The sequence below is a fragment of the Rhineura floridana genome, chromosome 2 (assembly GCF_030035675.1).
Source record: "Rhineura floridana isolate rRhiFlo1 chromosome 2, rRhiFlo1.hap2, whole genome shotgun sequence".
In the NCBI taxonomy this organism is placed as follows: domain Eukaryota; kingdom Metazoa; phylum Chordata; class Lepidosauria; order Squamata; family Rhineuridae; genus Rhineura; species Rhineura floridana.
Window position 1 is genome coordinate 11,736,602 of NC_084481.1, and position 16,766 is coordinate 11,753,367.

Sequence of the window (16,766 nt, forward strand, 5' to 3'; positions counted from 1 at the left end):
TAAAGCTTTGTTCCACCAATAAATGTAGTTGGTGTGAATCTGCATATTTAAGCAAATGCATCTTAAATAATAAAATACTGGGTTGGAATCACAGCCTAGCAGTAATATTGTGTCCAGCAGTGTCAGTGTGAAGGATGCAATAGGAAGAGACAGGCCTTTGCAGACAGAAACAAGCGCTGTTCCCTATGGTACCCATTAAGTTCTTGAACCCTAAAGAGGTTCTTTTCTTCCTACCACATGGAGGAAGACCGTTTTCCACCACAGTTGCTGTTCTGCTACATTAGAAAGTGTGAAAAGCTGTACTGAATCTGACCAAGAGCCCAGTATTCTTTTTCTATCAACAGTCAGCCAGCTGCTTCTGGGAAGCTTTTTTATTTATTGTTACATATACTGCCTTTTCTGCAAGGAGCTCACATCATTATACCAACACCCTTCCATTCTATCCTTACAAAGGTTGCATATGTACTCCCCCCCCCCCATTTTCAAATCGGCAACCTGTGATGTCTGTTTGACACTAACAGCATTCTCTCTATTTTTTGTTGGTGCTCCAGTGCACACACACATACACACAGAGGTACTTTAGTAAACATGGCTAATAGGCATTTTTCAATGTCGTCTTTGTATTTTTGTCCAGTCCTCTTTTAAAGCTGCATAACCTGGTTACCATCACATCATCTGTTGGCAGTGAGTTCCATAACTTAGTTATGCATTGTGTGAAGGACAGTACAGTGCACCAACAGGTTTAGTGGTATCACTTGTGGATTGAATCAGAATCAAGGTTTTTTTTAAAATCACACTTCATGTATTGCTTGGCTTACCAGTGCCAATGCATAACACTATTTGTACTTTTCTGCCTTCCATTTCTTTCTGACCTTGCTGTTTACAGTTCTGTTCCCCACATATGTGTATCTGCAACTCAGGATCTGCAACTTCATGAATCTGAAGTGGATTGTAATCAAATAAAACTTATGCTATAATATCTTTGTTAGTCTTTAGGCTGCCAGAAGACTGTTATTTTTTCTGCAAGTGGCTAACATGGCTATGCCTCTGGAAATCTATTTCATAGATGAGCCCAAATTTTAATATTATGAGAGAAGAAGAAATGTGTGATCACATTTCAGATACTATGTAGAGTTCTGGTCATCTTGCCTCAGAAAAGGTATTGTAGAGCTGGAAAAGGAGAAAGTGAATAAAGAGAAGCCCCCCCCTCATAATTCTAGAACCCTACAGGATTACTGTAATGCGCTCTACGTAGGGCTACCTCTGAAGACGGTTCGGAAGCTACAGCTGGTGCAAAATGCGGCAGCCAGACTGCTAACAAGAACGAAGCGGTCTGACCATATAACACCTGTCTTGGCCCGCTTGCACTGGCTCCCAATATGCTTCCGGGCCAAATTCAAAGTGTTGGTACTAACCTATAAAGCCTTATAAGGCGCGGGACCTCGATATCTGTCGGAACGCCTCTCCCGCTATGAACCGGCTCGTACACTACGGTCTGCTACGAAGGCCCTCCTCCGGGTTCCGACTCATAGGGAGGCCCGGAGGGTGGCGACAAGATCAAGGGCCTTCTCAGTGGTGGCCCCCGAACTGTGGAATAGTCTCCCTGAGGAGGTCCGCCTGGCGCCGACGTTGTCATCCTTTCAGCGCCAGGTTAAAACCTTCCTTTATTCCCAGGCATTTTAATTTTAATTTTTAATTTTAATTTTTGTTAATGTATTGTAATGTCTGAAACTTGATTCTGAGCCTTTGCTGTTTTAGACTGTGATATTTGATTTTAGACTGTGAAGTTTTTTGTACCATATTGTATTTTATTGTATCTATGTTCACCGCCCAGAGAGCTATTGCTAGTCAGGCGGTATATAAGTTTTAAAAATAAAATAAAAAATAAACCCAGTGTCATCCAATGAAACTGAGTGTTGGAAGTTTCCTGATAGACAAAAGTAAGCCCTTTCTCACACAGTGCATAGTTAAACTTTGGAATTCATTCCCACAAGATGTAGTGGGCCACTACATGTGGATATGGATAGCTTTGAAAGGGAATTTGACAATCAGTGGAGCATAAGGCTATCAAGAAATCAGAAGAAGGCTAGGACTGGGGAGGGCAGCTATGAGAGAACTAGAAAAGGTCCTCAAATGCATAGTTGTATCACTGAACGCTAAAGTCAGGATCATACAGACCATGGTGTTCCTGATCTCTGTGTATGGAAGCTAAAATGATAAAACAGATTATCATACTTTGGACACGTAATGAGAAGACATGATTCACTAGAAAAGACAATAATGCTGGGAAAAACAGAAGGGGGTAGAAAAAGAGAAAGACCAAACAAGAGATGGATTGATTCCATAAAGGAAGCCACAGACCTGAACTTACAAGATCTGAACAAGATGGTTTATAACAGATAGTACTGGAGGTCGCTGATTCATAGGGTTGCCATAAGTCGTAATCAACCTGAAGGCATATAACAACAACAACAACAACAACAAGGCTATTGGTGGCAGGCAGCTACATTGATTAAGTTCGACCGCCACTGTTGGAGGCAGTGTACTTTTGAATGCCAATGGCTGGGAACTGCAGTGGGGACAGCGCTGTTGCACTCAGGTCCTACTTGTAGGTTTCCCATAGGCATCTTGTTGACTGCTATGAGAATAGGATGCTGGACTAGATGGGCCTTTGGCCTGACCCAGCAGGACTGTTCTTATGTTCTTAAGAAAAGATTCTCTCTTGTAGTTGTGACTTTCTCAGTCAATCCTCTAAATGTGCAAAGCTGCAAGACTGGGAGAGAGCAAATGGGTAGAAAAAGTACCAACCTACTTTCTAAGCTATTGGCATAGGCAGGTTAAAAAATGCCCATTCAGTAAGCAGTAAAGTATCAAAACAAGAATCTGATTGATCTCTTTCTATCCTGTTCCATCAGAGTGTTATCAAACACTCTGGTTTACATCAGAGTGTTATCAAAAATGCAACTGAGGCTTCTCTTTTTCTACTATGCTCCCAAAATGCTAAGTTTAGTTCACCTGGGAGTGGAGTGTCCACAGTTTGTGTCTCATTTTCCTGGTGCCAAGGTAGCTAAGTCATCCTGCCAGTTTTTCTTTCACCCACGTTTGATTCAATATTACAATTAGAACATCATGCCATGTGGAGAAACATTAACTTTGTTAATGATTGACTGTGGTAGACAAGAATGCTTCTTAGAATTATTTTAGTTATTCTGTGTCAAAGGTGTGTTTGTACATTTGATGATGAAATTGCAAGTGTATAATGTTGATGAAACAGCCATTTTGTATTCTTTCAACAGGTAATTACACTACTTTCTTCTGGCCAGCTCATCTGTGCACTGAGAATTTTATGAAGTTGTTTTCTTTGAACAAGTCGTTACAGCACACTAAAGAGCAAAATGAATAAGAACCTGGATTATTTTATAAGGACAATGAGACAGTTGCAGGCATGTTATTATGTACTGCATCCTTTTTCGAGAACTGCAAGAAGGGCATTTCCATTGGGAATTAATGGACATAAAAGTGCTGTATGCAGTATTTACATGAGCCGACTTCTGTCGTATGTATCTCCTTGCTGGTTCCAATCGTCTGTTAGGTTTTTTTCTCAAGATACTCTGACTATTAATACAGTTGGTGCCCATGCAAATGAACCGAAAACTGCTAATGCCCTCTTAGGTGATGATGTGCAAGGTGCTGACTTAATGACTGTCACACCCACCCAAGCGCCATCTGGTTTCTTGGGATCCCCAAAGGAAGTTGAAAGTGCAGTGGAGGAAAAGGGTGAAGGAAACATGTCTCAGCAATTCTTTGATGAGCTTCGAGGATGTACAGCTCCCTGTGATGTACTAGATCTCCTTTCAAAATTTCCAGTTGCACAAAAGTACACCAGTAACTGTCTTGCCACTATGTGGAATCTCATTAAAAAACTCCCAGAAGACCAGAAATGTTATGAGAGACAACTGATGTTTGAGCACCCTAAATTTAGCCAGCTATGTCAACGTGTGATGCAGGAGGCCAAGTACATGTGGCATGATGACTTGGTGTACAGCTTGCTCGCTGTTGTAAAACTGGGCATCCCACAGAACACCCTGTTGGTTCAGACCTTGCTGAGGGTATGCCAGGTAAGCCACAGAAATCTTTAGTGTAGTAGTGAATGAAGCAACAGACTTGTCAGCAGGGCTGTGGAGTCGGTACGCCAAACCTTCAACTCCAACTCCTCTATTTTTCTGCTGTCCGACTCAGACTCCTTCATAAATGGCAAATGTATATTAACTAGTAATAACAAATTTACTGTAGTAAAATGGTAGCACAAGGCATTTCATTACCACCACATGAATCATCAGGCTAGATTGATAGAACATAAAATATATTTATTTGATTAAAATTTCTAAACAAGAAAACTTTCCTAAATTCCTATGAAAGTTTTTATTTTGAAGTCGGAGTCGGTACATTTCTACCGACTCCACCCAAAATTGCTTCCGACTCCACGACTCCAACTCCACAGCCCTGCTTGTCAGTGGGGCCATGCATATGGTAATAAATTTTATTACCACCATATTGCAGATGGAGGGGGGCTGAGGCTGAGAGCAAGTGGCTTGCCTAAGGCCACATAATGAATTCATGACAGAGATGAGATTCTTACTGATTCATAGCTCAGTCTCAGGCTACAATACAATACACACCTGGGAATAAGTCCCATTGAACCCAATGGAGTTTACCTTTGAGTAGGCATGCATTGAATTGCGGCCTTAGTCACTGTACCATACCAAGTTTTAATCAGGAAGCCATTTATTTATATTCTGCTTTCTTACATTTACATCCCACCTTTCTTCCATCATGGAGCCTTTTTATGATTAGGATTTTTTTTACAAAAATCAATGTATGTTGAATGGCTTCTATAAATCCTTTTTTCTCTGCTGTTTTTATTATAGTGATATGTTTACTCTTATATATATTATTTGCCTTTTTGGAAGACTTTCTAAAAGGTGGTATAAATTCATCAAATAAAGTAAAGATAGTTGAAGGTAGTCACATATAATGTAAAGCAGGACACAGAGTATGTGCACAGACGCTGTAGGTGATCACATCGGCGTGAGATCTAGAATCTTTGGTTTGAGTTAATAAGGTGCATTTGAACAAGAACATGAACTCCATAATGCTTAAGTGTGTGGTTCCAAGAGGTTCTTTTTGCAAAAGGTTTGCACATTTGATGAGCCAGAAGAATCATTCTGGGTTGTCCGCCCAGAATCTGTGGAGAAAATGTTACATCTGAGCAAGGAAAATGAGGGTCTGAGGCCTTTCTAGATGATCAGTTTATATTGCAGCAAATATGCAGTTGTTATTCTGTTTGCTGCACGGGCTCCACATGTCTTCTCACAAGCTGACACCTCTACTGGGGGAATATTCCATCCCCCCTTCACCCCCTCAAAATCCTATTTAAAATGCTTATTTACGAATGGCTTTCTATCACTGTAGCTTCCCTGTCTCCCGCTGTGTCTATTGTCCATTTATTATTATTTATCTTTTTTTCCTTTTCTTTTTTCTTTTGGGTGCCATTGGTTTTAGCTGTGGGTGGGTTCGGTTTCGTTTTATATTGTAGTTCTTGGGTTTTTATGTAGTTTGTATGTTGTATTTTACTTGATCTTGTACGCCGCCTAGAGTGGCCGCTTGTGCGGCCAGATAGGCGGCCTAGAAATACAATTCATTATTATTATTATTTATTATTTCTTATCTCAACTGCTGCTGCTTCAAACCTGTTCCTGTCCTCCCTTTTTTGTTGGTCTTATCTGCATCATCTTGTACTCTTTGAAAGCATGTCCACTGCTTTGCCATGTAACACATTTAGCATTTGAGTATAAGCCTCTCAGGTTGAGGCTGTGTTACTTTTGCATCTGTTACAGTCCTTGGCATTCTGTAGGCCAGTGATTCTTAACTATTTTTGGGTCATGGACTGTTTTGCGAATCTGATGGCAGCTATGGACACCCATGAATAAATAAACAAATACAATTTATTTTATTGCATTGGAAAATGATTTTTTTTGTGCCAAGTTAATGGACCCCCATGACCACAGGTTGGGAACCCCTGCTGTGGATGCTTCCTAAATGTTATTAACAGTGCTAGGTATGCACTAGGCCAGCTTTTCCCAAAACAGCTGCGTCGCTATGGATGTTCATCTCTTACAATCTGTGAAACGAGCGAGAAAAGCAGCCAAGGGGAAAAGAGGTTTTAATGTTTGTCTCTTAGATTCCCACTGATCCTTTTCAGTATTAATTCTTACTTTTTCAGGCTAAAGGAGGGCTGAGGAACTGTGACCCTCCAGATGTTGTTGGACCAGTTCCCACCAGCCCTAGCCACAGTGGTCAGGGATGATGGGATCTGTAGTCCAACAACATATGGAGGGCCACAGGTTCCCCATCCCCGGACTATAGGCACAGATGGGTTTGAAAGGAGGGGGCAGAAAGACATGGGGAGATCCAGAGCTGTCGTAATCCCACTCATCAACTTTGGCAGGGTATACAAACCAGAATGTTCAGCAGGGCCAGGCAGCAGAGAAGGTGTGCTGCCACCTCCAATCATCCCTGGTGGTTGTCTCTCCTCCTGGGCAGTAATACTGAACTGTGTTTCCAGAGAGCAGCCTAAATGCTAATTCCTCTCCCACCTCTCCATAGACTAGAGCCAGAGAAGGGGAACAAGCCTTTACTACCTCTGTGTCACACAATCTTGTGCAATCTGCTCCTGGGGTCTTATTTGTTTCCCTTCTAGCAATAAAGAGACTGGGTGAAGAATACAAGATAGTGATGCAGCACTGCATGCTTGTAACTCTTTCCCCATAGCAGTAGAACCGTGCTTAGTCACTTGAGGGTAATTTTGACTCTACTTAGGCTATCAGCGGTGTGGCAAGCCACCATGGTGGACAGGGTGTTGTTGAAGGCTCCTGTTAAGCTTGTAATGTACATTTTGCACACAGGAATCTCCTCATGCCCTATTTCTATTTTGAAGAATGCAAAGCTAGGTAATCTTATCAAGATAAGTACCCTTTGTTAATGTGAGATAAGCAAGTCATTGTTAAAGCTTGAAATGAAAATGCATTTGTCCAAGAATAAGTGACCGTTATCTCTCTGTTTAAACTCTGTTTAAGACTCTGCCCACTTGCCTGGGAGTAAGCCCCATTGAACCCAATCAGATTTACTTTTGAGAAGACATGTGAAGGATTGCATTGTAAGACTGAAAACCTTTCCCCTTTACACTGAAATTTGGATTTTCTTGTGTTTTGAATAGGAGCGCCTCAATGAATTTGATGACCGATGTCTCTCGGTTATTGCAACCACTTTGCAAGGAATGCAGAAGTCCAAGAATGTGGAAGCTCTACAAGTTGGATTGCAGTAAGCCAAAAAAAAGATCTTGACTTCTTATAGCATCGTGTTTGCACAGTGGTACTCATTTAGGAGTGACATATTTGTACAAGAGCTTTTTTGCCATTAATTTACAGCTTCAGCTACATGCAGTGCAGTGTGACACAAATTAAGGGGGAATGGGTGGGGTTGTTGGTCAGAAGTCATCCTAATATGCTCTTCCCTCTCTTTCTCCTCATGGCTTGGCTTTGAGGAGGACATAGAAACGTTTGCTTCTTTTGTTTTACTCATTTTAGTGTTGTGTACAAACTTGGACAAACTGTGGTTAGCCTTAAGTATGGTTTACTGAAACAAAACTTCAATCTGAGATTTATGAAGTTAGCTTGTTTCAATAAACTATAGTTAAGATTAACCACTATTTATGTTTGGATGTAACACTACACTCTGATTAATTGAAAATGGAAGCAAAAGTTTCTGACCTTCTTACAGCTATGCCAGAGGAGGAGGAAGATGGGAAAGACACATTGCATAATACTAAGCCACGGTTTTAGTCTGAGCAGGGCTAGTAAATCAAAAGAATGAGATTGTTTAACACTCTCAGTTTAAGTAGATTAAATCCTCAGTGAGTTATTTAGGAATTAAGGTGATTTCAGATCAAGGACACTTGTATGAAGTTGATTCAGAAAATGAAATAGAATGTATGGTACACTTTTATGCATACTTTTAAGAGTAAGGCCCATTGAGCTTAGTGGAACTTCTAAGTAAATACGCATGGTCAAACTATTAACTTCATAGTCCAATTCAACATATCATGACTCAAAATGTTTATGGTAAAAATTATATCTTGCAGGTACAAACATTTTAATGACGCATGTCCCAATTTACATTATTTCCACATAAAATAATGTTTGTTAAATTTTACCTGGAACTGTTAAAAAAGCAGGGCTGTGGTCCTGAGTATTTTCAGTTGGAAGTAGTCCATTGAACTCTATTCTTCCTTCCAAGTAAAAACTTGGCTTGGATTGAAGTGCAAGTACAAATATCACCTCTCAATAAAGAGCTTTTCAACTCTTACCTGTTGAGTAACCCAGCTGCCAGTCACCAAAACTAATTTTTAGGTCACCCAAATTCTGGTAACCCCCTGCTATAATGCCATCATAATTGATATGTCATGGAATAGTAAGGAAAATAGGCCAGGAAAAAAAGTTTTCAACTGAATTTAAGTGAGTTGGATAACTTGTAAAGCAGTTTTTAAAATTCTACATTTCTCAGCTTTTAGCAGCTTTTGACCCAAATGTATTGATTGGCTAAAGAAAGAGATGCAGTTTGGTTCACTGATTTGATTGAATATTATGACTGAAGGCCTATGTGGGCAGGAGCTTACATGTGTTGCATCTCACACCTGAATGATAGAGAGGTGGCAGTAGTAGTAATAATCTCACTGATTGCATCTAAGTGAGTAGGCCCAATTCAAACTTGATGATAATTCCTTCATTTATTATAAACCACTTTGAGAAATTTTTCATACTAAGCAGTCTGTAAATGATCAAACTGAAAAAAATTCATTTTCCCTGGATGCCAGTCCATCCATGGGTAGTGGACGGCCATCTAGTGTTCAAGGACAGGAAATGCACTGAAGCTTGCAGCTTGAAGAAGTAGTTAGGCGTTGCTGGCTTGCAGGCCCCGGTTCCTTTCCTGTCCTGGTCCAAGGCAGATGTCTTAGTCCTACTCCCTGTGTGAGTGCTTCCTAAACTCCTTTCTTTATTCTTTCCCTTTCTGTTTTTTCCTTTCCCCTTTCAATGCTTGGGTGATGGAGTGGGGAATTTTGTCTTTCCCCCCCTCTTAAACTCCTTCTGCGATTTTTAATGAAGGATTTTTCCTTCTTTGTTTTTGGTGCAAACAGGCGCCATTTTGTTTTTAAAAGTTTTTCAGGAGCCACCGGGGCCACGTGGTCGTGAACCCCACCCTGGCCCTTTTTCTTTTTCTGAAGGCGCGATGCATCTGCTGCGGTCGGCTGCAAGGTTGGCTTCCCCCCCACCTTCACGGCTACCACCGTTAGCCTCACCACCAGCTTTCTCCTGGGGCTGGCTGCTCTACTCACTCCTGCACACATACCCCAACTTCGCGGCTACCGCCACTGTTTTCCCCACCAGCCTCCCTTGATTCCAAGGGCTGGTCAAGCAGCGCCATGATCACCTGTTCGGTGGTGCTGTGATCAGCTGCCTGGTGCGCCCCCCCGTCTTCGTGGCTGCCACGCTAGCTTCCCTACCAGCTCTCCTAATTCCTGGGGCTGGCTGCTCCTGAGCAGTGCCATGATTAGCCATTCAGCACTTGGGTGCTCAGCTGTTCGGCAGCCTTCCCATCATCCACCTCCCCACGTTGCTGCTTTGGACATCTGGCAGGGCATTACCGCCCTCACCAGCAGCTCAAGTGGGGGTGATGGAGCTATTCTGTCTCCACTATCTGGGCAAATCCGGGGTCACAGAGCCCCCCCGGTGCACAAAAAAAAAATTAATCACTATTTTCACAAGCACAGTCTCTTTTCTGCTCCCCTTCCTCCTTTTCTGTCCCTTTTTGGACTGGGCGTACAGCGAAGGAGTCACCATAGAGGACTTTTAGCTGGTCGTAATTGAGAACTCAAGGTTCCCACCCAATACCAGTCATGGTAGTGGGCAGAGCAAGCCTCAATAGGAAATAGCCACTCGGCTGTAACCCGGTTTTATGCACTCTCCCCCTTCGCCAATCGTGGAAGCAGGCAGAGTAGAGTCGCCTTTTTAGAGGACAAGCATCCGACTAATACCCAGCCCAACGCTCTCCTCCCTAGCCTATCACGGCAGCGAGCAGAGCACAGTCGTCACAGAGGACAGTGGCCAGGTGACTGTCAGGCCCAGGATGGGACTCAGGAATCAGACTGGTGGTTGAAAGCAATTCAGTTTTTATTAAGGTAATATCCAGAGACTGCGCCTTCTCATGAAGCAACACAGAGTTACAGGTCCTGCGACGTAGAAAGAGAGTTGACAGAGCAAGGGACTGCTATCCCGCCTGTCTCTTAAGAAGGGGCCAAACGGGCGCGAAGTCTTTTACTCCGCCTCAACGTCCCCTCAGTCACCACCCTCCTTCCCCCCTCCTTTCTTGTCTTTTCAACTGTCTTCGAGTACGCGGCAACGGGGGAAGCACGGGCCCCTCCTCTTCTGAAGTCTCCGACTCCGGTATGGGGGAAAGGGGGGGCAGGTTTTAAACTGTCTTGCGATTTTTCTTTGCTTGTCTCTGTCTTGGGCGGCCCTCCCTCTTCCCCCGTCTGTTCTGAGCTTCGGAGAAGAGGCGTGGGAACTTCAAGGGAATGCTCTGAAACTGTTAAGCTTTCAAGGTCCCCGTTGCTAGGCAACTCTATCTCTGGAATTTCCTCTGCTTCGTCTTCACTCCACTCTGGCGAAGTGACCCCCTCCCTTCCCTCCAGTTCTTCTGAATCCCCAGGACCCCAACCCTGCACCCTGACATCATCCCCTCTCCCATGCTGTGCCCCCCCCGACTGGCTTGGGGCGGTGGGGAAAACGTTGGTGAAAAAGTTTTACCAAATCTGGAGCATGCACATCAGTTTCAGCTTCCCAAGATCTATCTGCTGGCCCATAACCCTTCCAGTGAATCAAATACTGCAGTTTGTTACGCCTTATTCTGGAGTCCAGGATTTCCTCTACTTCAAACTCAGTCTGCTCATTTACCATGAGCGGAGCCCCTGGAGGCTCCTCTGGCCGTAAATCACTGGGAGGGGCTGCTTTCATTAGCAGAGATCGATGAAACACAGGGTGTATTTTAAACGTGTCTGGTAACTTCAGTCGGTACGCCACGGGATTAATTTGAGCCTCTATTTCAAAAGGCCCCACCCTCTTGTCTTGTAATTTCCTACATTTGCCTGGCATCTGAAGGAAACGGGTAGACAGCCATACCTGGTCTCCTGGTTGAAGGGGCCCTCTCTCCTGTGCAGATCAGCAACTCGCTTGTACTCCGTCTTGGCTTCGTTTACCTGCTGTTTCAACGTCTGTTGCACAGCCTGTAATTCCTTCAGAAAGTCTCCTGCGGCCAGCACAAGCACCCCCTCTGAGCTGCTTGGGAAGGCTTTAGGATGAAATCCATAATTAGCGAAGAACGCGGTTTGCTTAGTGCTGGAGTGCAAGGAGTTGTTATAGGCAAACTCCCCAAAATGCAAATATGACACCCAGTCAGTCTGTTGGTAGGACACATAACAACGTAAATATCTTTCCAAAACAGCGTTCAGGCGTTCCGTCTGACCGTCTGTCTGGGGATGATGAGCTGAAGAGAACAGCTCCGTCTGCAGCTGTTTCCACATTGCTCTCCAAAATTTAGCTGTGAACTGAGTTCCTCGATCCGAGACTACACTGTTTGGCAATCCATGCAACCGGTAGATTTCCTTGATGAATAACTTGGCTGTTTCTTTTGCCTCTAAGGCCCCTGAGCAAGGAAGAAAATGCGCCATTTTGGTGAGTAAATCTACCACTACTAGGATGGCCGTCATTCCTTGTGACTTTGGTAGATCAGTTATAAAATCCATGGAAAGGTCCTTCCAGGGTTCGTTTGGGACAGGTAGCGGTTGTAACAGCCCTGCTGGTTTTCCTGTTTGTGTTTTCGCCCGCACGCAGACAGAACAGGATTTTACATAGTCCTCAATATCCCGACGCATTTTAGGCCACCAAAAGTCCTTGGCCGCGTTCTGAATGGTTTTGTAAATCCCAAAGTGCCCCGCGGTGGAGTCATGGCACTGACGTAGGACTCTGAGTCTTAATTCCCCTTCTGGCACATACCTGGCTGCTTTAAACCATAACAGTCCATCTCGCCAATGGAAACTTACTTCTGGGTCTTTCTGGCTGTTTGTAGGCTTTCCAGGTTCTTGTGGTCGGAGCGCACTTCAATCTGATGAGAGGCCCCCTCCAAATATTGTCTCCAGTTCTCAAAAGAATCCTTGATGGCTAGTAGTTCCTTCTCTCATACTGTATAGTTCTTCTCTGCGGGCTTTAACTTTCTAGAGAAGTACGCGCAGGGGCGCAGCTCCTTTCCTTCTTGGTCTAATTGCAGAAGGACCCCCCCGATGGCAAAATCTGAAGCATTGGCTTCCACGACAAAGGGGCGGGTTGGATCGACAAAGCGCAGAATGGGCTCAGTAGCGAATCTTCTTTTCAGCTCCTCAAAGGCGTTTGTAGCGTTCTCTGTCCATTGAAATTTCTTCTTTCCCCTTAAACAATCAGTCAGAGGAGCTGTTAATTTGGAAAACCCTGGGATGAACTTTCTGTAATAATTGGCAAACCCCAGAAAACGTTGTACATCCTTTTTGGTGATGGGTTGACCCCAGTCCAATATACAACTCACTTTCCCTGGGTCCATCTCCACTCCCCCCGCTGAGATTCGGTACCCAAGGAAGTCCAAAGACTCGAGGTCAAATCCACATTTCTCTAGCTTAGCATACAGATGATTCTCTCTCAGTCTCCTCAACACAGTTTTCACATGCTGATCATGGTCTTCTTGATTCTTTGAGAACACCAGGATATCATCTAATTAACAAATTTCATACGTGTCCAACAGGTCTCTGAACACGTCGTTCATGAACTTTTGAAACACGCCTGGGCTCCCCGAAAGCCCGAACGGCATGACCAAGTATTCAAACTGTCCGTAAGAAGTCAGAAATCCTGTTTTCCATTCATGTCCCTCCTTCATCCTGATCAGATTGTACGCTCCTCTTAAATCCAACTTTGTGAAGATTTTTGCTGAGCGCAGTCGGTCTAGCAGCTCTGAAATCAGGGGCAGTGGGTAACTGTTAGGGATGGTGATCTGATTCAATGCACGGTAGTCGTTACAAGGCCTGAGCTCCCCCCCTTCTTCACAAACAACAGGGGCACTCCAGCGGGGGACTGTGAGGGACGTATGAATCCTCGCTTCAGGTTCTTTTCCAGAAATTCCTTCAGGGCCTCCCTCTCAGTCTCTGTGAGAGAGTAAATTCTTCCCGATGGGATGCTGGCTCCTGGCACGAGATCAATCGCACAGTCGTAAGGGCGGTGGGGGGGGGTAAAGTCTCTGCCTCTTTTTCATCAAATACATCTTTGAATTCCTCGTACTTCAAAGGGAGGATCACTTGCTCGATCTCTTGCACTGCCCCCGCTAAGGTGTTCTTGATTCCTTCTGGTTGACAGTTCTCCTGACAATACTGAGAGGTGAACCACACCACCGCCTCCTTCCAACTTATTTTGGGTTCGTGCTTGGGTAGCCAGGGCATTCCCAGAATCACCTCAAAGTTCGAGAGATCTGACACATACAGCAAAATGAACTCTTCATGCCCAGGAATTTGAAGTTTCAATTCCTCCGTGGCTTGTGTCACCCCTCCTGACTTCAGGGGTCTCCCATCGATGATCTCCACAGCTAGGGGAGCGTCCAGTTTCCACCTAGAAATTCCATAACGCTTGGCTAACTTTGCATCAATAAAATTTGTGGAGGCTCCACTGTCAATTAATGCAGTAGAATTAAACACCACTCCTTGGGAAGTTGTAATCCGAATAGGTAGGACCAACACTCCTTTGGAGGGAGGTTGGATCATTGGAGGGCCTTTATACAACGCTGCCCCCAGCGGCCTGCACGTGAACTGGGTGTTTTAGTTTCCCGATGGCTCTGCTTTCCCCCTTTTCAGTCCACAGTCTCTGGCGGTTTCGAACAATAAAAGCATAGACGTTCTCGACGTCGTCTCTCTTTTTCTTCTTCTGACAGTCTTGGCCTAGCCCCTCCCTGTCCCTCTGTTGCATTACCTGCCGTTCCTGAAGTGGAAAGGGCCTTGCTGCGGGATGCCGAGGCTGAATATCTCGGGACCTCCTGTTTCTTTTCCAGGCGCCTTCCTTCCAGCCGGTGATCGATCTGCAGGCACAGCCGGATTAGCCCTGGCAGGTCAGCGGGGGTGGGGGTGGTCCTGGCCAGCTCATCCAGGATCTCAGCATTTAGTCCACTCCGGTACATAAACATCAAGGCTGCATCATTATAACCAGTTTCCTGGGACAAAATTTTAAAAGCATTAGTGTACTCGGAAACAGTCCCTTTTGCTTGTTTCAGAGCGCCTAGCTGCCACGCTACTGTTTCAGCTCTTTGCGGGTCTTGAAACATCTCGGTCATTTCTTGTATAAATCCTCTGTATCTTCCTAGGAGGGCATCCTTTCTCACCAGATACGGAGTCACCCATTTTGCAGCTTCTCCCTCCAGGAGGCTGATCATGAAGGCCACTTTAGCCCCATCACCCGGAAATTCTGCATTCCTGACATCCAAGTATAACTCACATTGAGCCACGAAAGTTGCCAACTGATCAGTCTGTCCCGCATACTTTGGGGGTAATCCAATGGGAACCTTTACCGCAGCGGCTGTGGCTTTCAAGGCCTGATTATCCGTTTTCAGCACCTTGACTGCTGCCAACAAGGTTTGAACATCCGTCTGCAAATCAGCCACATTAGTCCTCAAAAGTCTCACTTCTTCCGTCTCAGAAGTGGGATTCGTTCCCCCCGCTGCTCCCTTTTCCATCTTGTCACGGTCAAGTGGAGAGAGCGTTGAGGGTGATTTAGGTGGCTCTGTCAAGCTGTCAGGCCCAGGATGGGACTCAGGAATCAGACTGGTGGTTGAAAGCAATTCAGTTTTTATTAAGGTAATATCCAAACAGAGACTGCGCCTTCTCATGAAGCAACACAGAGTTACAGGTCCTGCGACGTAGAAAGAGAGTTGACAGAGCAAGGGACTGCTATCCCGCCTGTCTCTTAAGAAGGGGCCAAACGGGAGCGAAGTCTTTCACTCCGCCTCAACGTCACCTCAGTCACCACCCTCCTTCCCCCACTCCTTTCTTGTCTTTTCAACTGTCTTCGAGTACGTGGTGACGGGGGAAGCACGGGCCCCTCCTCTTCTGAAGTCTCCGACTCCGGTATGGGGGAAAGGGGGGGCAGGTTTTAAACTGTCTTGCGATTTTTCTTTGCTTGTCTCTGTCTTGGGCGGCCCTCCCTCTTCCCCCGTCTGTTCTGAGCTTCGGAGAAGAGACGTGGGAACTTCAAGGGAATGCTCTGAAACTGTTAAGCTTTCAAGGTCCCCGTTGCTAGGCAACTCTATCTCTGGAATTTCCTCTGCTTCGTCTTCACTCCACTCTGGCGAAGTGACCCCCTCCCTTCCCTCCAGTTCTTCTGAATCCCCAGGACCCCAACCCTGCACCCTGACAGTGACATTCCGGGTCTACACGCTTTCCTCCCTCGCCAAACGCGGCAGTGGGCAGAGCAGCTCCTCATAATCACCCTACATGGTCCCTCAGTCTATGGTGAACCAGACTTTTTCCCCTGCCAGACAGGGCGTCCCGCAGTCCTCACCATCCAACAGGATGTGGTTGGAGCCGCCCAAGGCCAAGAAGGCTAGGAAGATACATCAGATGGGGCCTCCCAGTTAGTCCACCAACAGGGCTAGATACAGGGGGCATGAGGAGCAGGTACAAGGACCCACGCCAGAGATGGCACAACAACTCGTGGAGCCAGGTCCATCAAGGCAGAAAACAGACAATACAGCCTTTTCAGAGGCCTCAGACAATGAATCCAGAGGGGTATCACATCAAACAGCCCGATCAACACGATCGTCGAGCTGCTCAACTTTAAGCCAGAGACCTCCATTGGAGCTTTCAGACCAGCTGATAGAGAGGCTCAAGGAGGCCTTATTTAGCCCACTAGCCGGCGGCACCAGCTCCACACAAGCGACGGTAGCCATCCATCCTTCCAACACTGGCACCACTAGAGGGCGAAAAGCTAAGCACAAGCCTAAGCATACAGTGGAACTCCCACACTTCAGAGGAGGAAGGGGAATTGTCTCCAGGTCTCTTTGACATGTCAAGAGGCAGACCTCAAGGGGGGCACTGTGACGCCCTTCCCTGGCTCTCCCTGTCAGGTTCCTATCTGCGCGTGGCTACTGCCTGTCACTAGGCACCACCAGGGACTCCACCAGTCCGGACTGTCCTTTATTTTATTGTTTCTCTCCCCACTCTAGCACAGATCTCAACAGATCCCCCTGCTAGGCAACCACCAGTCACGTCCTAATACTAGTATTCCCAGAGACTCTGAATACTGATATTGTTATTCTCTTCACCGCTGCCACCATTTGTTACAGTTTCCCTTCAGCCTTGGTCATTACCTTACCCTCCCTTCTGGTCTGTGAAACCCCAGCCAAGGATCAGGCCTTTGGTAAACCAAATTAAGTATTTATTAAAGATAACAAAGCTAACAAGATTAACAAGATTTCTTCTTAAGGCACATAAGCATATGGTTTTACTCAATACTAATCCGAACTCCACCCCCCTCCTTCTCCACTCTCTCCTGACAAACAACTCTCTCAAACCCCACCAAACAACCCACTCT

At 45.3% G+C, this 16,766-nt stretch overlaps 1 protein-coding gene across 1 annotated transcript in view; it reads left to right on the forward strand.

Moving 5' to 3' along the window:
* The window catches only part of FASTKD2 (FAST kinase domains 2), a 37,483-nt gene that overhangs the window by 871 nt on the left and 19,846 nt on the right, over window positions 1-16,766 (forward strand). Inside the window, exons 2-3 of the mRNA XM_061607796.1 lie at window positions 3,297-4,118; window positions 7,277-7,380. Of these exons, the coding sequence (XP_061463780.1) occupies window positions 3,396-4,118; window positions 7,277-7,380 (827 nt within the window). The 5' untranslated portion in view covers window positions 3,297-3,395. The remainder of the gene's footprint in view (window positions 1-3,296; window positions 4,119-7,276; window positions 7,381-16,766) is intronic.